Genomic DNA, 22,873 nt, shown 5'->3' on the forward strand with positions numbered 1-22,873 from the left:
GAAGGAGAAAGCTGAGGAGGCACAGCAGAATTCCCCGGCAGAAAAGGAGAAGAAAGCGCTCTCTGTGGCTTGGCAATGGTCCTGAGGGAATTCAACATGGGACACCGGGTCAGGCTCCCACTGGAGAGCAGTCTGATCCATTCCCCAGGGGTTAGTACATGCTGTGGACCGCATCTGCTGAAACCCACAGGTCCGTCAGCACACACACACTTGCATAGGGGGGGCCGGAACACCCACAGCCTTATGTGGCTTCTAAATGACTGACAGGGCAACTGAGAAAACCTGGAAGGTATCCAACCGCTGTGCAACAGGATCCTGACAGGTTATCTTTGGAAAAAAGCAAAGCAAAGCGACACTGAAAGTGAAGGTGCCTTTGTGGGGGACTTCAGAGAGGGGTGGAATTACAGTAAAGTGTGTGCGTGAGAGAGAGTGAGAGAGCAGGCGTGTCCCTCAGAGCACTGAGCTGTGTGTTCGTGTGCAGATGCAGGTCAGAGATCTGACAGCTGCAGGATTACTGTGGATTATTCCAGTGTCTCCTGAGTCATTAATACCAGGACTTCAACACACACACACACACACACACACACACACACACACACACACACACACCCACACACCCACACACCCACACACCCACACACCCACACACCCACACACCCACACACCCACACACCCACAAACACAAACACAAACACAAACACAAACACAAACACAAACACAAACACACCCCTGCACTGGGGTAAGGGAGAGGACAGATGTTGTACACCACTTCACACCCCACGGGCTTGTGAGTGTGTCAAGACACTTTGCATGTCTGGAGTGCTGCTGAGCAGAGGTTTCGCAGTGTTACAGTATCTGCCCGCTGTCTGTCACTGGGGGTTTGTCGGCAGTCCCTGCCAATCCCGCGCGCTGGGCTTTCCGGTCTCGGAGTGAGATCGTGTTGTGCAGAGCTGTTCCGTCATCGCCTGTCCGGTCAAGCAGCTCCGCAGGGGCCGGAGCGCAGGAAGCTGCTGTCCACCTTCATCCTTGCTGAGCTCAGAGCCGAGGTGTTATTCCTGTCTCCACGCCTCCCTGTTCAGGTTAATCACTCCTGCATGTGAAGGCCTGTCGAAGACGCCGCTACAGCGGACGGAAGGGACCGAAATAAGACCCTGTCCTGGCTGCTAAACGCTGGATGATCCGGCAGGCAAGTACTGTACAAGCAGGATCCCAGACGAGCACTAAGGTCTGTCGGTCTTGTTTATTCCTGATGATAACAAACCTGGCTCATCACGAGGTGCACTGCGCCAGCCCCGTGTTCTCACCGCCTGGCCTGGAGGGGACCAGCTCCCCCTCTCCCCGCGGGCCGCCGTGCAGGCAGTAAAGCAGGGGGAACTCACAGGGGCTTGAGGGAAGGTCCCTCGTGTGCAATCCGAAGCTCTGAACGGCCTGACACCAGAGCGCCGTACTGCTCCTACTGTACATGCGGGGGAGAGACTGACTGTCCGCAGGGGATGCCTGATGTCTCCTCTGCAGCCTGAGCGAACTGTGAGAACGAGCTCCTCATCAGTCCTCAGAGAATCTGATTCCCAGGATGCACAATCTCCACGAGGACACTTCTCTCAGCCCAGACCTCACAGTACTGAAATACATGCACAGCTGTGCTCACATGGACCCACACAAACAAACAAACAAACAAACAAACACAAACACCCAGTCTTACCGGCACACTGACGCACACTGCACGCCCATTGATGGGGCTGAGGGGACTAAGAGGTAGATCTTACATTCACTCTTACAAATCTGACATAGGTGCATTACACCGGCCCAGCATGCTACAATCTTACAATACCAGAAGCACTGAATACCAGTCTAACAGTACAGTCCAGGCCGGCTCCTTGGCGTGCCACAACAGAGTACAGTTTGGCCAGTCAACTGCAGATTTCAGACCAGGCTTATAAAGTCGAGTGCAACTGTACAGTATAGTACCAGGTTCTGCCTGGTGCAGCATACAGCATGGTTAGTACCCATCAAATCCCACACAGCCCAGTCCAACACGATACATGAACTATCCAGACTGTATTATCCCTATTATCCCACACAGCACAGTCCAGCACAACATAATAAAGCCTGGTTAATTCCCATCTAATATCAACAGCCCAGTCCACTACAGCCTAGTTAATTCTATCCAATCCCAATAGCCCAGTCCAGTACAACATATTACAGCCTGATTAATTCCAGTGTAATCCAACAGTCCAGTCCGGTACAGTATAACCCAGCCTGGTTAATTCCAGCGCCAGCCCACGGCCCAGTCCGGTACAGTATAACCAGCCTGGTTAATTCCAGCGTCAACCCACGGCCCAGTCCGGTACAGTATAACCAGCCTGGTTAATTCCAGCGCCAGCCCTCGGCCCAGTCCGGTACAGTATAACCCAGCCTGGTTAATTCCTGGTCAGCCCGCGGCCCAGTCCGGTACAGTATAACCCAGCCTGGTTAATTCCTGGTCAGCCCACGGCCCAGTCCGGTACAGTATAACCCAGCCTGGTTAATTCAAGTGTAAACCCACAGCCCAGTCCGGTACAGTATAACCCAGCCTGGTTAATTCCTGGTCAGCCCACGGCCCAGTCCGGTACAGTATAACCAGCATGGTTAATTCAAGTGTAAACCCACAGCCCAGTCCGGTACAGTATAACCCAGCCTGGTTAATTCCAGGTCAGCCCACGGCCCAGTCCGGTACAGTATAACCAGCCTGGTTAATTCTGGCGCCAGCCTACAGCCCAGTCCGGTACAGTATAACCAGCCTGGTTAATTCCAGGTCAGCCCGCGGCCCAGTCCGGTACAGTATAACCCAGCCTGGTTAATTCCAGCGTCAACCCACAGCCCAGTCCGGTACAGTATAACCCAGCCTGGTTAACTCCAGTGTCAGCCCGCGGCCCAGTCCGGTACAGTATAACCCAGCCTGGTTAATTCCTGGTCAGCCCGCGGCCCAGTCCGGTACAGTATAACCCAGCCTGGTTAATTCCTGGTCAGCCCGCGGCCCGGCCCGGTACCTGAGGCAGCCGCAGGCAGTCCGACTTCACTCCGTACTCGATGTAGGCCTCCCGCTGCCCCTGCGGCCCGAAGCCCTCCTGCGTGTAGCACACGTGCTGGGCCCGCTGCAGCGCCCGGTCCAGCTCCAGCAGCGGGAAGGCGCACAGCGCCGTGCGGGGCGGGCTCCGCTCGTCCGCCATCACCACGAACAGCGCGGGGGCGTCCTGGCGGGCGGCCAGCAGGGAGGCCGCCTGCGCCCGCCGGAACTCCGGCCCCCCGCAGGACAGGGGCACCTCCACGTAGGAGTAGAAGCCGGCGTCGCGGGCGCAGAGGCGCGAGACGTAGGTGCGGTACTCCCGCCGGCCGCGCACGTTGCGCCGCCACAGCAGGAAGTAGACGTGGCCGGCGTGGCGCAGCGCGGCCACGAAGCGGCTGTTGTACTCCGAGTAGCTGCCCACCACCAGCTTGCCCAGCTCCTCGTGGGAGAAGGCCGGCGCCAGCGGCGTCCCCTCCAGCCGGCGCACGGTGATGGGCGGGATGATGCCCGGGCCCTTGCTGGTGTAGCCGCGGCCCACCAGCAGGAACAGCGGCCCCTCCCGGCCGCCCTCGCCCGGCTGCTCCACCACCACCCCCACCGTGGCCACCTGGGGGTCGTTCGCGGCCACGTACTGGTTCTCCACCGGGACCTCGGTCCGGTACAGGACCTGCGACACGTTCCCCAGGCCGCGCTTCTCGCAGATGCCCTGCAGGGCCGTCCCGCACACGATGAGGCCGCGCGCCCCCTCCACCAGCAGCAGCTGGTTGGTGTTGTCCGTCTCCCGGGCCTGGGGGCAGGAGGCGGCGTCGATAGGGGGCAGGCAGTCCAGGCTGTCCAACTTGGGCCCGGTCCTGCCCCAGGAGAGCAGGGTGAGGTTGGGGGAGAGGTGGAACAGCGCGTTCACTGCGCCCACGTACAGCTGCCCCGACGAGTCATCCAGAAGCAGGTGGTTCAGGGGGGCTTCGCCGGGCGACCGGAAGACGGCCGAGCCGGAGACGGGGTCCGGGGTGGCCGACGGGGGTTCGGCCCTGGGCGACGCAAGGCTGGAGGGCTGAGGGATCAGCAGCAGCAGCTGTAGTTGCAGTTGCAGTACTGGGGGCCACCACAAGAGGGCGACGCGATGCAGCAGGAGACCCGCAGCTGGCATGGTGCCCCCGACCTGCTGGTGAGAAAACAGAGAGAGGTGGGGGGGGTAAATCAAGGTGTATCGACAAGTCTCGCCCCGCGGAGCAGCAGAGAGCCGGTTGGCAGGGGATTCACGCGGAAAAAATAAAACCGGACCACAAGAAGAGTGAATTCTACTAGCAGAATAAAGCAACTTAAGGAAAAACTGAAAATAAAAAAAAGAGGAGCAGACAGAAGCGAAAGCGAAAAAAAACAGCCCTTCCGAACGGTGATGGACGAGAGCTGCAATTAACTGGAGGGGCGGTAATAACAGAGGAGAGCCCAGGATGGGGAACAGCGGGGGTCACGGGGGGGCGACTCCCTGTTCTCCACACTTCCTGCGCCAGCTCTCGCCAGGCAGGCTGGCAGGTCCCGGGCCGCAGCGCCGGGCAGCTCTGGCGGGGCTGCAGGAGGGCAGGAGGGCAGGAGGGCAGCACCCCAGCCCCCGCGGGGAAAGACAGGGCTGCAGATCGTCACACAGCGGGAGCGCTTGTCCCCTCTGCTTTCCCAGCCCCCCCCGCACACAGCAGCCAGCGGCTGCCGGGGAGAGCAGGGACAGATCGGACAGCTGTGCAACGGGAGCCGGGGTGCCAGCCTGCTGGGCTTCAGCGAGCGAGCGAGCGAGCGCGCAGGACTGCGCCGATAGAGGAGGATAACCGACACATTCCTGACGCAGAAACTCAAGAAAATGAGCCTTTTGTTCAGAAAGACAATAATATACTTTAATAAAGAGGCATCTGAATGGGCTCTGAGTGCCTCTACTGTAACAGACAGACTTTCTGGGGACGGAGACCCTGCTGAGAGTCCAGTAACAGTGCAGATTGACCCACTCTCTGCAGACTGGAGTCACAGGACAGACCCTGCTGAGTCCAGTAACAGTGCAGATTGACCCACTCTCTGCAGACTGGAGTCACAGGACAGACCCTGCTGAGAGTCCAGTAACAGTGCAGATTGACCCACTCTCTGCAGACTGGAGTCACAGGACAGACCCTGCTGAGTCCAGTAACAGCGCACTGATTGACTCACTCTCTGCAGACTGGAGTCACAGGACAGACTCTGCTGAGTCCAGTAACAGTGGACAGACTGACCTGCTCTCTGAGGGCCAGAGTCACAGGACAGACCGCACTGAGTCCAGTAACAGTGGACTGACTGACCTGCTCTCTGAGGGCCAGAGTCACAGGACAGACCCTGCTGAGTCCAGTAACAGTGGACTGATGGCCCAGCTCTCTGCAGGCCGATGTCAGTCTCATTCCCTGTAGCTCTGGCTCTCTCTCCTCTCCCCCTCTGCTGAGCACATTCTTGCTGTGTTGCTAAGCTGGCTCCTGCACAGCTGTGTAAATTCCTCTCCTATCCCCAACACATGTTCACATACAAATCAGCTGTTACACAATACGGTGCTGATTCTCCAGGCAGACCGGCCTGAGTCACAGGCTTCTCAAGTCACTTGTGACTACTGTGCATCACACAGCAGTCTCACCCTGTTACTTCCTTTGCGTTTCTGTGTTTCCATGTGTGTGTCTGTGTCCTTGTGCATGCGTGTGTGTGTGCATTTCAGCGCAGGTGTCAAGTGTGTCTCTGCGCATGCCCGTGTGTGTGCTGTGTGTGCGTTTTAACATAGATATCGGTCTATTTCTGTACTTGTCAGTCAGTGTGTGTGTGCCATGTGTTTCAGTGCAGGTGTCAGTGTGTCTCTGTGCGTTGCCATGTGTTTGTGTGGTTGTCAAGAGTGTGTGTGTGTATGTTTCAGCGCAGGTGTCATTGTGTCTCTGCGCATGTCAGAGTCTGTGTGTGTGTGCCATGTGTTTCAGTGCAGGTGTCAGTGTGTCTCTGTGCGTTGCCGTGTGGTTGTGTGCTTGTCAGAGTGCGTGTGTGTGCACGTTTCCGCGCAGGGGTCGGTGTGTCTGTCAGCTGGGGCGCACAGGCCCTCATTACGAGGCCGCAGTCAGTCCAGCGCTGTGCCGTGCAGGAGTGCAGCGAGGAGCAACACACACACACCTCCAGAGAGCAGAGCGCGCCAGCTCTGACAGGCTTGCTGGAGGGGGCACTTTCAAGCTTCTGTCACCACAGTCATCACCTCCCTCTGCCAACACACTGCATCTCATTTCCATACTCAGCACTCGACAGGGGGGGACGTGGAGCGCAAACCCGGAGAAGAAAGAGAGGCGAGAGGGGGAGAGAGGAGCGCAGGCAGGCAGGCAGAGAGATGTACAAAGTGCAGCTCTCCCCAGCTACCAGGAATCCCCCAGAGGAACTGTTAGCAGCACAGAGCGGCGCGATCCGCACTCTGTCATTAAGAAGAAGAATGTACAGTTACACACTCTCTCCCCGCTCATTAATTTCCTTCCGTTTCACAAGGAGAGAGGCTCTTCAATCCGTCTCTGGTCCGCACCCCCACCGGTGACCCAAAAACCCGCACACAGGCCCGAACGCAGCAGGGCTCGGAGTGACACTGAGCCGAAGGGTCTGGGTCCGGTCCACTTCGCTGTGCCACGAGGCGCTGCGGGCTTCAGCACAGACGCCACCGCTAAAGTGTACTTCCTTTCAGCCGCCTCCTTCCACGCCAATGTGCTCAAAATCGGGGAACGAGCCCCGGACGCCCGCTGCCCGGCACTGCCTCGCCAACGCCAGGCCGAGCAGCGAAGTGGCCCAGCGACGGCTCCAACACGTCGGCCAGCGGCGCAAACGGGGCGCCGCGGGGGAGCCCATGTGTCAGGGCTGGAGGGGTGTGAAACGATCGCGCCAGCCCTGGGGACGGGGGGGTAACAGACGCCCCCGAAGCTGACCCCCCACGCTGCTCGAGGCTCCCGCGCACGCTGCTGGGGACAGACCCAGGTCAGCAGGCCAGCAGACACCCGACTCGGAGCGCCGCGGTTCAGCACTCGCTGGAACGTGTTCGAGACCCACCACGCCACACAGGCGCAGACAATGCAGACATGGACAGGCTGCTGCGCTTGTATGCTAATTACTGTGATTATTTCCTACAGCTGGGAACAGCAGCCAGTGATTCATGCGGTTTCTCCCCTGAAACGGGCGCGGGGCTGCTAACGAGCGTGCCGGAGCGAGGGAGGCGGTGGGGGGGAGCCCCCGGTGCGATCGAGGAGCTTGCCAACGAGATGAAACGAAATCCTCTTTGAAGAGGACAGAAAAAGAAAGGCTAAATCGAAAAATAAATCACAGCAGCGAGCGGAACCCTCTGATCGCGGAGCGCCGTCACACAGGATCTGCGCGTCCAGCACACGGGCTCTGAACATCAACACGGGCCCCCAGGCCAGCGGTTACAGTCTCCGAGAGAGACGGGAGCAGCAGAGAGGGGAGAAGAGAGAGGGAGGCAGAGAGGGGGGGAGAGAGGGAGAGACAGGAGTAGCAGAGAGGGGAGAAGAGAGGGAGAGACAGGAGTAGCAGAGAGGGGAGAAGAGAGGGAGAGTCAGGAGTAGCAGAGAGGGGAGAAGAGAGGGAGAGACAGGAGTAGCAGAGAGGGGAGAAGAGAGGGAGAGACAGGAGTAGCAGAGAGGGGAGAAGGGAGGAAGGCAGAGAGGGAGAGACAGGAGTAGCAGAGAGGGGAGAAGAGAGGGAGGCAGAGAGGGAGAGACAGGAGTAGCAGAGAGGGGAGAAGAGAGGGAGAGTCAGGAGTAGCAGAGAGAAGGGAGAGAGAAGCAGAGAGAGGGGGAGAGAGGGAGACAGGAGTAGCAGAGAGAAGGGAGAGAGAGGCAGAGAGAGGGGAGAGAGGGAGACAGGAGTAGCAGAGAGAAGGGAGAGAGAGGCAGAGAGAGGGGGAGAGAGGGAGACAGGAGTAGCAGAGAGAAGGGAGAGAGAGGCAGAGAGAGGGGGAGAGAGGGAGACAGGAGTAGCAGAGAGAAGGGAGAGAGAGACAGAGAGAGGGGAGAGAGACAGGAGATAAGAGGAGAGAAGCAGAGAAGAGAGGGAGAACAGAGGGAGAGAGAGGGGGAAGAGGAAAGAGAAGGACAACAAGAACCGAAGAGGGGGAGACGGAGAGATGTCTGGCAACAGACACTGGACAGGCAGATCTGGCTGTCCAGAGAGGACAGGCTCAGTGACCACAGCCTGGCCAGAGACTGGACTCAGACAGAGACAGACCTGGCTGTCCAGAAAGAACAGGCTGTGCTCCCACTGCCAGTGGGGAAAAACAGAGACAGAGTTACAGTTTCTGCTGCACTACAAGAAGCATTCTGTGATTAGACAAACATTGCTCCCTAAAGTAACAAACCTAATCTGAGATTCCCCACACCTGCCCGAGTCAGAACAGCTCCTGTCCCTCTGGAGAGGAGACTCAGCAGAGCTGCAGCCCAGCGTGCGATCTCCGGGCCCAGCCGAGGGGGACGCGGAGGGAGCCTCTCCACCTGTTTGTTCGACACGTTTGGAAAGGTAACTCAGAGAGCGAGGGAGTGGGAGAGAGACGAACAAAGGAGAAGGTGAGAGAGAAAGAGAGAACATGCACTGTGCAAACGAGGCGCGAGGCCGATTGAAAAGCAGAAGAGAGAGCGGAGGAACGAGAAGTGATAGATACCACGGCAGCAGGCGTCATCAGAAGAGCCGCCAAGCGCCCCAGCCCCGCAGCCACTCACTCGCCCACCAACACGCAGCTCAGCCCCGCAGGGCCGGCAGAGTCACTGCCCACTGGTTAACGAACGGGCAAGTCACTCATCCAACTCAGCCCTGCGCCGGAGAGCCACCAGCCTCGTGCTTTTCGTTACACGCCGAGCTCTTAATCGCCTCATGGCACTGGTTGCTTTCTTAATTGGGCCAGTTCAAATCTGTCCCGTCCCCCCCCAGCTGCTCTTCAGATGCACAGATTCCCACAGCCCACCCCCCAAAAGAGATACAGGAGCGTCTCTGGCTGGCCCGCCGGCCCTCCTGCTCCCCGCAGCCTGCCTTCCCTCTGACCTCCGACCTCTGACCCCACACCCCGTATTGGGGTGTGGCTCCTGGGGGACTATGGCGGGAGGGTCAGCCTGTGCACACGACACTCAGCACCTCGACTTCGGTCCCTCACCGGCGTTCTGGGGCTTCTTCTGGGGGGGGGTCTATGAGATTCGATACCCTGACTTCTCCCAAGAACACCCTCGGATCAGCTCCAGATGGGCCGAACGCCCCCCCCCCTCGCTTGTAACTCTCCGGGATTCTGTTCCCGGCGGCACAGGGAAACGGGTCCGACTCCCGCCGGATCTCTCCGGGCCTGGACAGATGAGACAGCTTGGGGAGCCGAGCCAGCAGAGGTCCCAGGGCCGCGAGCGAGACAAGGGTCCGAGTGTGACCGCCGCGGTTCCGCGCGGGCTCGTGCCCCCCGCCGCCCGTTCCGGCCCGCAGCACCTGGGGCGCGAACCCGGGTCTCCGGTGTAACACCACAGGGAGCCAGCCGCCTGAGCTGAAGGAGACCCCCCCCAGCCCGGGCCGAGCCGCCCCCTCGCTCACAGCCCGTCTGCTCCCCCGATGCGAAGGGGCTCGATCCGCTCCGGGCCCGTCAGTCCACCACAGCGGGTCCGGCTCCGCACCCGTCTCCGGCGGCCCCCCATCCTGAGCCCAGATCCCGGCCGGACCCTCGGGGGCATCGAGCAGCATCGACCCAGCGGGTTTCTTCAGAACCGCCAGTGGAACACACGCTTAAAACCGGGAACAGGAGGCGCTGCTTTACACTAAGGGGTGTAGGAGGGGGGGACGAGCTGCTTAGCCTTGCTGCTGAAGCTGACGCCCTGGCGCTGATCAGGAAACAGCTGGACGAGATCCTGGGCCCGAGTAACGACTTGGCCAGCTGGGCAGAGCGGCTGCTCTCGGCTGGGTCCCCTCCCGTGTCCAGCGCGTGTGTCCCTGGTGCTCCTTGTGCCCCCCATACCCCGAGACAGCCCGGAGCCCGAGGGACATGACAGCTGGACTGAACTGGACCGGCGGGACAGAGCCCAGCCCACAGCAGAAACAGCAAGCAGGGGAAACAGATCCCCCCCCCGGACAGAGAACACCCCGCCTTTAACTGAGGTCCGTCGGGGCGCGCCGGTGAAAACGCAAACAAAAACAAAACAAAAATCAGACCTGGGAGTGAACCCAGGCCTGGAGCGGGACAGCGCGTCTCTGCTGAACAGAAACGTTGAGACAGGACGGCTCACACGCAGAGCTGCTCAGCTTCCCGAGAGATGGAAGTTGGCGGACCGTCCACGAGCGCCTGTATCTCCCCCCACCCCCCCCCCGCCTCTTCAACACCCTCGTGGGGTGACAACCCACCTGCCCCGCGGGTGGACGGGGGAGCCCGGCAGGGGTCGCCCTCTCCGTTCACGGTGACCCCCACAGGTTATGTCCGAGCCGGGCGGGCGGGCGCGCCCCTGCCCCTGCCCCAGGACGCGCGCAGCTGGGACCCTCGCCCTGCCCTCTCGCCGGCGCACAGACCAACCCCCCCCCCGGTCCCCCTCTCAGCGCGAGCGCGCACACGGCACCGCTCGCCAGACCCCCCCCAAAACGCGCTCAAGTACAGAAATCTCACACCAGAAATCCGAAACGGGACCGAAACAGCGAGAGAGCCGGGCGGCTAACAGCTCGTTTATACTGATGACCAACTCCTGCACCCGCATCATCATCATCATCATCATCATCATCAGCATGATTCACGCCGTCATTAGCCCTGTTGTTCCCCGGACAGCTGGCTTCAAGACACTGATCCGCAGGAGGGCACGACGACGCCAACGTGTGAACTCGCCCGCTCGCTCTGGAAAGCACCCAGTCGCTCCCAGTTACGAGCCCGGGGTCGTCGCCCGTGTGTCGTATTTGTACCCTGATCTCCGCCTGCTGTGGGTATTCGCTAGCAAGACGCGGTTTGGGTCTCTCCGCGGCTGCGTGCGCCCCGGAGCCGGGGTCGGGGCTGAGGAGAGCAGCCCGGGGTCGCCCTCATTCACTTCCAGCCGGAGACAGTCACGCCTTTCACCCTCACCTCCGAGGCTGACCCCACAAGCCCCTCTTCCAGGGGTCACTGAAGTGCGTGCTCATTCCGCCGCGCAGGGCGAGACAGCCGGACCGCCACGCATTGTGCTCGGGTGCCCAGCGAGGGACAGGTAACCCCCACCCGGACTCGGGACCGACAGGCGCGCACAGAGGTGGACAGAAGTTAAACCGCTCACCTACTTCATTCACAAGACGGGTGCTTCATCCTATTGCGCTCTGTCGCACGTCTCTGAGCGGCGGAGTGATCAGGGCGACGCTGGAAAGCGAAATAAAAGAAGAGGGGCGAATCGCAGCCAGTGCCTGCTCCCATTATCCGCCTGCTACATTGTTCGGCACTGGCCGAGACTGGGCGGAGGGTGGGCGGGGCCTCTTGGGGGAGTGGGCGGGGCAGGCCCTCTCCCAGCCGCCTCTCCATCCCGCAGCGGCCGAAAGCCTCCTCCGAAGCCCCGCCCCCAGAAGCGGAGGGGTGGGCGCGGCCCTGTACGCAACAACCAATGAGCTCTGTACAACCAGCTGGAAGTCGTTAATTATTCATAACCCCGCGGCCCGCCTTCCTAATTGTCATTCACCCCCTCCCCACCCACCTCGCGCCGCAGCTGGAGATAACAGATGGGCTTGGGGCGCGCGCCTGCCTGCCACCTTGTACCGATTCTACCATCGAAATACACCAATAATAAAATAATAATAAAATAATAATAACGCGTGTGCTTCGCTCAAGACTCGGTAGTGTTGGCACTCTTAACCGAACCCAAGTAGAAACCGTCGAAGACTACACTCCTTAAAACGCCTAACATTTTAATAAGAACATCAAAAACTTACAAAAAACACGCGCTAAGGGGATGTCGCATCTAATCTTGGCGAAAGGCGGTTATTTATATCTAGGAGAATTAACAAACGACTTTAAAGCTGGGCTGCTAAACTGACATTTCCCCGACATTCCTCTTGTTTTTAATCGCCTCAAATCTAATCAAATATTGCAACAAAAATAAATGCAAAAGGGGTTCCTGGCAGAGTTCCAGCGTTACAGTATACACACATTTCTTTCTTAAATCGGCAGCCAGTAAGTGAGTCAGTAATTTGTCAGGGCTGTGAGAAACGTTCCCCAGGTGATCAATTATCTCAGATCACCTATTTCGCGCAGTTTCAGTAGCGACTACCACAACACTTCACTTTGCACGACTCTCCTCAAGGTCTCGTTATAACTCCTATAATTAAACCCAACACCCCTCCCCCCTTCGAAAGGTGCGAATCTGTTTTAAAAGGATTAAGGCGTTCTAATTAAATACCTTCAAACTTAAGAGGTCTAAACTACCGTGAAGGAAGATGGGGGTGTTGGGGAATCAGGCTGAAGAGAATCGTCCCCACGCCAGGGCAGGCTGGAGGGGACACTGCCTGGATGAGCCGGGGAGATGGGAGATGGGAGATGGGAGATGGGAGATGGGAGATGGGAGAGCAGCACAGGCCCAGAGCAGGAGCTTCAGCCCGACGCCCAGCTGACCGATTCCGGAGAACTGGGGGAGAGGAGAGGGTGTGGGAGAGGAAGAGGAAGGGGGGAGAGTGTGAGGCAGGAGTGAGAGGAAGAGGAAGAGGGTGGAGTGTGAGGCAGGAGGGAGAGGAAGAGGAAGAGGGGGGAGAGTGTGAGGCAGGAGTGAGAGGAAGAGGAAGAGGGGGGAGAGTGTGAGGCAGGAGTGAGAGGAAGAGGAAGAGGGGGGAGAGTGTGAGGCAGGAGTGAGAGGAAGAGGGGGGGAAAGTGAGAGGAAGAGGGTGGAGTGTGAGGCAGGAGTGAGAGGAAGAGGGGGGGAAAGTGAGAGGAAGAGGGTGGAGTGTGAGGCAGGAGTGAGAGGAAGAGGGGGGGAAAGTGAGAGGAAGAGGGTGGAGTGTGAGGCAGGAGTGAGAGGAAGAGGAAGAGGGGGGAGAGTGTGAGGCAGGAGTGAGAGGAAGAGGAAGAGGGTGGAGTGTGAGGCAGGAGTGAGAGGAAGAGGGGGGGAAAGTGAGAGGAAGAGGGTGGAGTGTGAGGCAGGAGTGAGAGGAAGAGGAAGAGGGGGGAGAGTGTGAGGCAGGAGTGAGAGGAAGAGGAAGAGGGGGGAGAGTGTGAGGCAGGAGTGAGAGGAAGAGGGGGGGAAAGTGAGAGGAAGAGGGTGGAGTGTGAGGCAGGAGTGAGAGGAAGAGGAAGAGGGTGGAGTGTGAGGCAGGAGTGAGAGGAAGAGGAAGAGGGGGGGGAGTGTGAGGCAGGAGTGAGAGGAAGAGGAAGAGGGGGGAGTGTGAGGCAGGAGTGAGAGGAAGAGGAAGAGGGGGGAGTGTGAGGCAGGAGTGAGAGGAAGAGGAAGAGGGGGGAGTGTGAGGCAGGAGTGAGAGGAAGAGGAAGAGGGGGGAGTGTGAGGCAGGAGTGAGAGGAAGAGGGAGGGAAAGTGAGAGGAAGAGGGTGGAGTGTGAGGCAGGAGTGAGAGGAAGAGGAAGAGGGTGGAGTGTGAGGCAGGAGTGAGAGGAAGAGGAAGAGGGGGGAGAGTGAGGCAGGAGTGAGAGGAAGAGGAAGAGGGGGGGGGAGTGTGAGGCAGGAGTGAGAGGAAGAGGAAGAGGGTGGAGTGTGAGGCAGGAGTGAGAGGTAGAGGGGGCAGAGTGAGAGGAAGAGGGTGGAGTGTGAGGCAGGAGTGAGAGGAAGAGGGGGGTGAGGGTGTGCGATACTCCATGAAGACAGACTGATTTCACATGAACAACAAAGAGACAGGATTTGGTGAGAAACAGACCGAGGGAGGCAGAGGAGGGAGAGAGGGAGGCAGAGGAAGGAGAGAGGGAGGCAGGCCCGTGGTGATAAAGGCTCTCCAGCGCCACTGAAACCCAGAAACAGCAGATTCCCTCGCAGCTGATAAGAGCACCGGCAGGGCTGACTCAGGCCTTCCACTGCCGACACAAAGTTTCACAACAGCCCAGAACACCCTGCTCCTGCCCCCCCGCGAGCAGCGCCAGGAGACGCCCCCAGCCAAGAGCCGGGAAAAACACCATCGCCTCGGATCCCGACCAAGGTCGGAGCGTGGGGCCGCGGGCTGCCCCTGCAAGACAGCGTGACCGGACAGTCCGCGAGGGGGCGGACCATTCCATCGCAGTCCTGCTGTTTACAGAGGGGAGTCACTCGGGTCGGCCCCACGGCGCCATCCCCGCTGACTGGGTCCGGTCCCCGATCGGACCCGTGTTGCCAGCAGCCAGGGCACTGCCAGGGGCAGATTCGGTGGCACGTCTGAGCCGGGCCGCAGTCTCTCTGGGCACCATGGGCACCCTGACAACATCTCCCCTGAGCTCCAGGACTGTGTTGTATACTCGTCAGGACCCATCGGTGTAGATTCTGCAAATCCCTGTGTTTCACTTCCTCTCTGTGACTCCGGCCAGGCCGGACAGCGGTCACTGGTTACTGCCACTGCACAGGCCAGAGAGCCGCCCCGTGGGCCCTGGTCACTGGCCAGGCTGGACACTGGTCACTGGTTACTGGCCAGGCCGGACAGCCCCCCTGGGGCCCTGGTCACTGGCCAGGCCGGAGAGCCCCCCTGGGGCCCCGGTCACTGGTCACTGGCCAGGCTGGACACCAGTCACTGGTCACTGGCCAGACCGGACAGCCCCCCTGGGGCCCCGGTCACTGGTCACTGGACAGGCTGGACAGCCGCCCCGGGGCCCCAGTCTCCGGACAGCCGCCGGTGAACCAGCTGTGATCTCCCTGGCGCCCCCACCATGACGCTCGGCTGAGCGCACAGGCAGTTACTGGAATGCAAACAAGGGACAGAACCGGTTTTTCCGCCCCCAGCCAGGAACAGGGCGCTGGGAAGAGGAACGCGGGCGGCCGGCTTGTGTTTCGCGTGCGTGTTTAATAAACGGTTTGGAACAGCACACCTGCTCCTCACCAGCTCCCTGGCGCTGGCGCGCGACCCCCGCCCCCGCCCACAGGCCCCCCCGCCGCTGCCAGGGGGAACCGGCCTGCTGAGGAGAAACCCAGGCCTGACCCGGGAGGGCACTGCGGGGAAAGAGAACGTTTCCGAGTGGTCCTGAGCACCATGGCCAGGTCTCCCTCTCTCTCTCCTTCACTTCCCGGCCCCCCCAGACCCCCCTCCCCCTCGCGATGCTCCACGGGCGCGATGGAAAGAGTGACCAAGAGCATCGCTCCGAGTGTGTGTGTGTGTGTGTGTGTGTGTGTGTGTGTGTGTGTGTGTGTGTGTGTGTGTGTGTGTGTGGGCTGCGGTGCCACAGTGCCGAGTCGCGCGCCGCTCTTTCCTGCCATCGCTGTCCCACATTCCACAGCCCCCGGAGGCTCCCTGCCCTCCGCACAGGGCTGGACCCCAGCCCGGCCGCGCGCCCCCCCGGAGCGCCCCTCTGCACATCAAAGGCAGCGCCTCTGTGCTGCGGCGGAAGCCGGGCGACCCCCTCGCCGTCCCAGAAAGCCCCCTTTGTGTCGTCAATGGCTCCACTGTGGCCCCGGCCGACCTCTGACCCCCCTGGCCGCAGCCCAGTTTCCAGCGCGTGAAGACGCCCAACAATGCGCCCTTCTCCACGTCCGGAGATCGGCCGCTGGCCTCTGGACGCCCTCCCGCGCTGGGCTGAAGGGGTGTCTAGATGTGGGGTTGTAGTTATTTGTTTTGAATGATGGGTCACGCTTCTAGAGTCATGAAGGCTCATGTCAACCCAGGCACAGCGGGCGTCTCCAGCTGAGAGTTGAGGAGTACTGGATACACCTACTGTAAGCTGCTCGCCAGTTCACACCAGCTCCTACATTTCCTCTGGACCTGCTGTGACTTTGGGGTGTCCCGTCAGCGCGGTTTCTGCCGACATGAACAGACTGCTCTCACGACAAGCAGCTCCGCCCGAAATAGCTTCTGTAGAAGCTCTCGCACATTCCCGCACACACACACACTCACACACGTTTAGAGCAGTAAACACAGTGCAGCCCGACTCCAGGGCGAATTATCATCTCACAGGTGCCGATGGCGTAAGACAGCTGTGTGCACAGGGTACCAATTATACCGCCGCTGCCTTCTCTGACACTCGCTATTACACAGCCTGTAATCTGCGCTGGAACCCCAGCGCTCGGAGAGAGAGAGAGAGAGAGGAACAGAGTTAGGGAGAGCAGTGAAGTATTGGCTGCTGGTATAAAGCAGCGACCAGAACTTCTGTCACCAAAAAGGGCCCTGCTGAGCCCAGAGCTGAGCCCCCTCAGCCAGCTGGTCCTGAAGCTCACAGCACCGAGCCACACAGACACCAGCCAGCCACAGGACAGCTCTGTGGACACAGCACAGGTCAGAGCCAGCCACATCACAACTCAGATCAAACAACACAACCTCACCCGCCGGAGGACACACCAGCACAGTACAAACTGGAACGGTACTGGGAACAGACAGCCTGGACACAGAGGGACCTGGCTCAGTGTCCACAGCCTGGACATAGACACTGGACACAGGCAGACCTGGCTTCCCAGAGAGGACAGGCTCAGCGTCCACAGCCTGGACATAGACACTGGACACAGGCAGACCTGGCTGCCCAGAGAGGACAGGCTCAGCGTCCACAGCCTGGACATAGACACTGGACACAGGCAGACCTGGCTGCCCAGAGAGGACAGGCTCAGTGTCCACAGCCTGGACATAGACACTGGACACAGGCAGACCTGGCTGCCCAGAGAGGACAGGCTATGCTCCCCCTGCCAGCGGGGAGAAGCAGAGCCAGAGATGCACTTTCAGCTGCCTTGTGAGAAATACTCTGGGATTAGACAAACATTCTTCCCTAAAATATGGAATCTAATTCTCACACCTGCCAGAATCAGAACATCTTCCTGTCCTCCTGGGAGAGGAAACTCAATAGAGATGATCTCCTGTCACAGCCTGAGAAACCGAGAGCCAGACTCTCACACAGTGTTTTTGTTCTTGTTGCAAGTGTCCAATAATGATATGTTTTTTTGTAAATGTTTTGCTAATTGTTACCGCTTTGGCAACACTCGCTCGTTGGTCATGCCAGCACAGCTCTCGAACTCGAGAGGGAGAGGGGGGGTGGGATCGGGAGGGGGAGAGAGTGCTGGAAAGCGAGGGAAGGAGACAAAGGGAGGGAGGGAGGCAGAGGAAGGGAAGCGAGAGAGAAAGGCGAAGCAGACAGAGGAAGAGAGATGAGCGAATTCCAGCACACAGCAGCGTATTGTTCCTGACGGGAACACACTGCAGGGCTTCGGGGAGGAAAAGCATGAAGTGCACGGACTGTACAGGTCAATCAGGACAGCACGGCGCACGCCACTCCTCCACACCGGGGGGACGAGCGCATCCTGTGACCTGTGCTGGCTCCCGCCTAACTGGATAATTACTGAGCCTGGGGCAGATTTAATTAACCACTTAATATACAGCACGGGGCCGGAGAGAGAGGCAGGGAGAGATGTTAACTGTTAATGCATCTGCGTGGGTTTTTTAAGCCACTGAAGTGCTTCAGCAGCACTGGGCCTCTGGGCCTCCGTCACGACAGCGAAACAAAGGAAGAACACGATCTTCCACAGGCAAGCTCGTCTTCAGGGTGCGAAACATCGGGTCGCCCTGAAACGCCACACCGCAACACGCCGTGGGCTTTCCCTACTCCGGCCAGCGCGTTCTCTCGTGTGGGAACTTCAGTCTGGCCAGAAACACACTTGCCGGATCTGTTTGAGGACATGAAGCAACAAGAACAAGCGGTCTAAAAGAACAGGCTACCAGCTGGACCAGATACTTTCACAGCCCGGTCCTGCCACAGCCAGCAGGCTGAACTTTAACCCTGAAAGGCGGCAGACGCCTGCTCCACCCGGAGTTCCACAGAAACGCCCCGGGGCTCCACGGAAACTGGCCAGACAAGGTATCCGACCAGCCCTGGGCACTCCCCCATGATCACACAGCCCACAGTCCGCAGTCCAGCGGGCCCAGACCCCTGACAGGTGCCCACCTGGCCAGCTGGCACAGAAGCCTCTGTGAGCTGAGCAGCCGTGACGTCCAGCTGAAACAGCGGGCACACACCTCACGAGCTGGACCGGTCCAGAACCCCGCCCAGAGGTGCGAGCTGGACCGGTCCAGAACAGGGTGCTGCCGAGGTACAGGCTCTGTGAACCAGGCTGGGAGGTGGACACAGGCTGGTCAGGACTCCCAGAGACCCCTGCCCAGGACAGACACACAGCTGCACACACCAGCCCAAGCACATCCACTTCCATGCCCTAGAGACAGGTTCTGCCAGCAGAACTGCGCTGAGATGTCTACCTTGTCCTGATAACGCCAGTGTTCAAGGATCTCACTGGTCTCTGGTTCGTCTGCTCACCCCCTGTGCACTGACAGATCACAGCTGCAGGCCAGTGCCTTCAGTCCTGTCCACTCAGTCCCCCTCTTATGAAAGACAGGGAGACGGTAATGTGTCAGGAAAGGCACCGTCTGTTCAATTTTAGGGCTTTGGCGACACTAATTAATCAGTCAGGCCAATAAAGAGCTTTGCCTCTGAGAGAGGAGGTGGGTGGGAGAGATTACTGCACTGCTTATATCAATATCAATGGGGGTTACCGGACCACTTCAAATAGGGGTGGGCAACAATGTTTCTTTATACTGGGGCGTAGGGCCTCAGTACTGGGAGACAGGCATCACAGTGCAATTCAGACAAGTGCTGCGCTCCCTAAGAAGAAAGCTGGGGTGTTGTCACATTGCGTGCAGTTCATGAGAAGCTCCATCAATACTTTTATTGTCCAGCACATGAAGCAGACACAAGGAGGGGAGGGAGAGAGAGACGGGCAGAGGGAGTGTTTGCGAACGCTATGCTCTCCCAGAGTTCCCCGTGTTTGCTCTGCCAGGCGGCCGGAATGCGTGAGGGAAGAGGGGCGAGACGAGAGCTCCGTGTTGACAGAGAAAACACCACAAGGGCAAACACTCCCCGAGGAAGAGAGCCGGACAGGAGAGAGAGAGAGAGGGGGGAGGAGGGAAACAAAAGAGGTGAGCAGGACCAGGAGAACACAATAGGGAGGGTAAACAGGCTTGCTCTGACAGCGCCGCTGAGAGAGGAGTGACCCGGATATTGTCGACCAAGAGTGATCCGATTCTGCCTGAACAGTGCATGGACACCAGAGACTCCCCTGTCGCACTAAAATCATCCAATCCAGGTTTCACTGCCAGCTGCACACTCTTCTGCACAAGCCCACACGCACACCCTGCTGCACGTTTCAGTTTTGTTACCTTATTCTTAGTCAATCTGCTCTTTCACTTCTCCCATGACCTGAAAATACTAAGCACATTATATCTGCTTTCAGGGCTTGTCAGCGCAGTGTGTACAGGAGGCCAGCACCTCAGCACACACACCCTGAAACGGATCGAAGATGCGCTGGAGTAGGAATCGGACCAGTCTCCCAGACAAAAACCCTGGACTGGAGCTGGGAATCTGCCAGGGTCCTGCAGCTCCAGTCCTGGAGGCCGACTGGTCCTTTCCAGGTTTTTTCTCCAGCAGAGCTCAATCAGTGAGCGTGCTCCCCAGGACACCCTCGACTGCCCTGCTCAAGCCCCAGCTGCAGCCCTGCAGACCGGCGCTTAGCTGCTCCTCTGCAGGCTGAGCCCCTCTGTCTGGGGGCTGCTCCCTAATCCGGCTGTGTGGCAGTAACACTCTTTTTCACAGCTCTAATCCGAAAGGATCAGCCGAGAAACCCGAGCCCATTCGACCCACAGCAGCCTCCTCCTGACAGACTCGCACCGCCTGCTGCGGTCCTGCTTTCATCTTCACCGTCCTGCTGAATACAGACTTGCGTCTAAGTGCGCCCAACCCCGGCGCGTGCAGAGCAAACGGCCCTTGATCGGCCCGCATTCTGGGGCACGGTAGACCTGATGAAGTCTCCATGATAGTCTGAATCAGAGATGACACTAACCTGATTAAACATCAACACAAAGACGTAAGATGTGCTCGGATCACATGATTAGCAAAATGACCGAGCAGTAAATATCCTCGATTCAGTCCTCTGCACGCAGTGATGTCGTCTTCTTGTTTCCCGTAACCTGGCAAATCCAAACGGTCTTTTCCAGCCATTCCGTCACGGATCGGCTTGTATGCCGGGGATCGTGGTCTTGCTGGATGACCCATTTTCTGCTCGGCTTTCAGAGGATGAATGGAGGCCCTGATATCCTCCTCTCTGTTCACTGACACAACGTTGAATTCATGCTTCTGTCAGGGATGGCAGGCTGCCAAGGTCCCAAACCAGCAGATACTCCCAGCACCGCGCTTGGCACTCAGGGTCTTGCTCTTGCAGGGCAGCGTCTGCTTTGCGCTACACAAACCACACAAGATGCTTCTCATTGTGGTCAAAGTGTTACTTTGGGATCAGGCCAGGGGGTCTGGTGGGGCGTCCAGGTGCTCTTTGGTGAAGCCGAGACCGGCCGGATCGTTCTTCCAGTCCTCTCGCGGCGGTGGAGGTGTGAAAACTGTCATTAGCGGTCTGCAGGTCCTTAGATGGGACTTCCCGGATGACTGCCTGGGCTGCTCTTGGGGAGATCTCAACAGTACAACCCGTCCTGTGGTCTCGGATATTTCCCATTAGCAGACTGTTTGTCTGACAGCGGATAGATGGAGCCTCTTACGTGTCTCCATGGTTTTGTAACCATTTCCAGACGGCCGAGCATCAGCTACTGCTTTTCCCGAGGTCCTGTCGAAATCTCTTGATCAGGGCGAGACAAGTGTCCACCAGCCTGCATGGAGAAGCCCAGGCTGCCCAGACGCAGTCCCTGTGTACCTGTTACCCGATTCCTTAACCACCTGATCCTCCTCTCTAGTAAACTTGAAGGAACACTTATTATTTGATATACGCTGCTTCTTAATTCTTCGTTTTTTCTACTTCATATAAAAGACCATTGCATTGGTAAATAGAAAGAAACTTGAGGTTATTTAAGAAAAGATCAGTTCCGTTTCAACAAGACTGTAAGACGCTCTAATTGATATAATTACACTGGAGATACACCATCATGTTCTCTCCACTGCAGACTTCCTTCCCAGCCGCAGGCTCTTGTACAAACTGTGCCGACAGTGGAAAAACGGCACATTGAGCTCAGTGTGCTTTAGCTTCACGCAGGTAAGCACATGCACTCACACAGCCAACGAGCACGGAATTAACTGCCACTGCTGGATCATCGGAAAACCAGGAGTGCAACAGGAACAGATCCCTCTTCCTCTGATACTCTCACAAGAGGACCCTAGTCTAGAATGAGCTCTCCTGCCCGAAAGGAAACAGGGTGGAAAAAGCTTGTAATGCCTCTCCCCTCTCTCCTGTCTGCCGGTGTAGACTGGTGTGACCAGTGTGTCAGGACAGCGCTGTACACATTTGCATTCTCCAGCGCAGACAAGGCAGAGTTTTGCATACCTGTGTGCAGGTGGAAGCACACCAGAGAGCACACACACTGCTTGACAGTGAGGCACAGCAGCACCTCTCATCGAGTCCCCACCTATTTTTATTTCCTGTTCCCTTCGACACACACACACACACACACACACACACACACACACACACACACACACACACACACACACACACTGCAGGGTGCAGCCAGCTGCAGTAAATGTACACAGTTCTATCAACCTTCTCTCTACGGCAGCACAGCCTCGCTGCCACCACTGACAGCAACAGGAACCAACACGAAATCAGGACTGGGATTCCAGCCGGTGGCCACAGGTGCCTCTGTGGTCACTGACCTTAAATGGCCCCTGTGGCGGGTGTGCTCATCAGATAACGGCGCTGAAAGGAAGAAAGGCAGATCTCCCTCAACTGCACACCAAAGTCAGACAGAGCGAGATAAACCAGCGGGAGTGAGTCTCTGGTGTGTGCCGGTCAGAAACACTGTCCCAGGAGAGTACTGCTGGGCACTGAAGACACTGGCAGTGAGTGAAGCTGATGTTTGCCTTGGGGAGGATGTCCTGCAGAAGGTGGTGGGGCGGAGCGCTGGCTCTGTGGCTCAGGATCTGCACCTGTGGCTCAGGATCTGCACCTGTGGCTGGAAGGTTGCCGGTTCAAATCCCTTGGCCGGCAGAGGAATCCTACTTCCCTGGGCCCCTGAGCAAGGCCCTTCGCCCCAACTGCTCCAGGGGTGCTGTACAACGGCTGACCCTGCGCTCTGACCCCCAGCTTCTCTCTCCCTGTCTGTGTGTCTCGTGGAGAGCAAGCTGAGGTCTGCGAAAAAAGACGAATTCCTAATGCGAGAAATTGTATAGGGCCGATAAAGTGATCTTATCTTATCTGCTCGCTCTGCTTAAAAGAAACCAGGGCTCAGTTTTAAGAGCTGTGGGACACCAGAAGCGACCAAATTTTGCTCAGCGATCGAACATTAATCATAAACTAGCTCTGGCTCCTGGCAACTGCATGGGCAGCACCATGACGAAACTCCTCGACGTTACGATGCAGGTTCCATCGCAGGCTTCTCGTTGCCAGGCAACCGCACAAACACTGGGACTCCCGCTTCCCGAAATGGCTATTCGCTACCAGATTTGGCAGAGGAGCAGCAAACAACCGCTGCCGCCCCAGGAATGTCAATTTCTTGCCCTGCACAGACCCTCTTGCTGTGACGCACAGCGACACAAACGCGCACCCCTTCAGGTCTGGTCAGGCTCCCCGACACGAACAGAACCCCCCCAGCGGTGCCCTGGCCCACACACCCGGGCCGCTGAGGACGCTGGGTACCCCGAGCAGGAGACGCAGGCGGGAGACGCGCGGGGGGGGAGCGAGCGAGCGAGTGGGTC

General features: G+C 58.5%; 1 protein-coding gene across 13 annotated transcripts in view; it reads right to left on the minus strand.

Moving 5' to 3' along the window:
• plxnb3 (plexin B3) overlaps positions 1-22,873 on the minus strand; it is a 49,377-nt gene that overhangs the window by 21,918 nt on the left and 4,586 nt on the right. For 2 of the 13 annotated variants that reach the window (XR_015934158.1, XM_088623821.1), the window contains exons 1-2: positions 11,333-11,717; positions 3,030-4,208 (exon numbers count right to left, since the gene is read on the minus strand). Coding sequence is in view for 12 of the 13 variants with exons in the window: in XM_088623821.1 (XP_088479947.1) it covers positions 3,030-4,193 (1,164 nt within the window). In the remaining variant the exon portion in view is untranslated. Of the gene's footprint in view, positions 1-3,029; positions 4,209-8,435; positions 8,569-11,328; positions 11,718-22,873 lie in introns of those variants that run through there. The other 11 variants (XM_088623832.1, XM_088623831.1, XM_088623830.1 and 8 more) reach the window with 10 other exon arrangements.

The sequence above is a fragment of the Lepisosteus platostomus genome, chromosome 3 (assembly GCF_059453375.1).
Source record: "Lepisosteus platostomus isolate fLepPlt1 chromosome 3, fLepPlt1.hap1, whole genome shotgun sequence".
In the NCBI taxonomy this organism is placed as follows: Eukaryota; Metazoa; Chordata; class Actinopteri; order Semionotiformes; family Lepisosteidae; genus Lepisosteus; species Lepisosteus platostomus.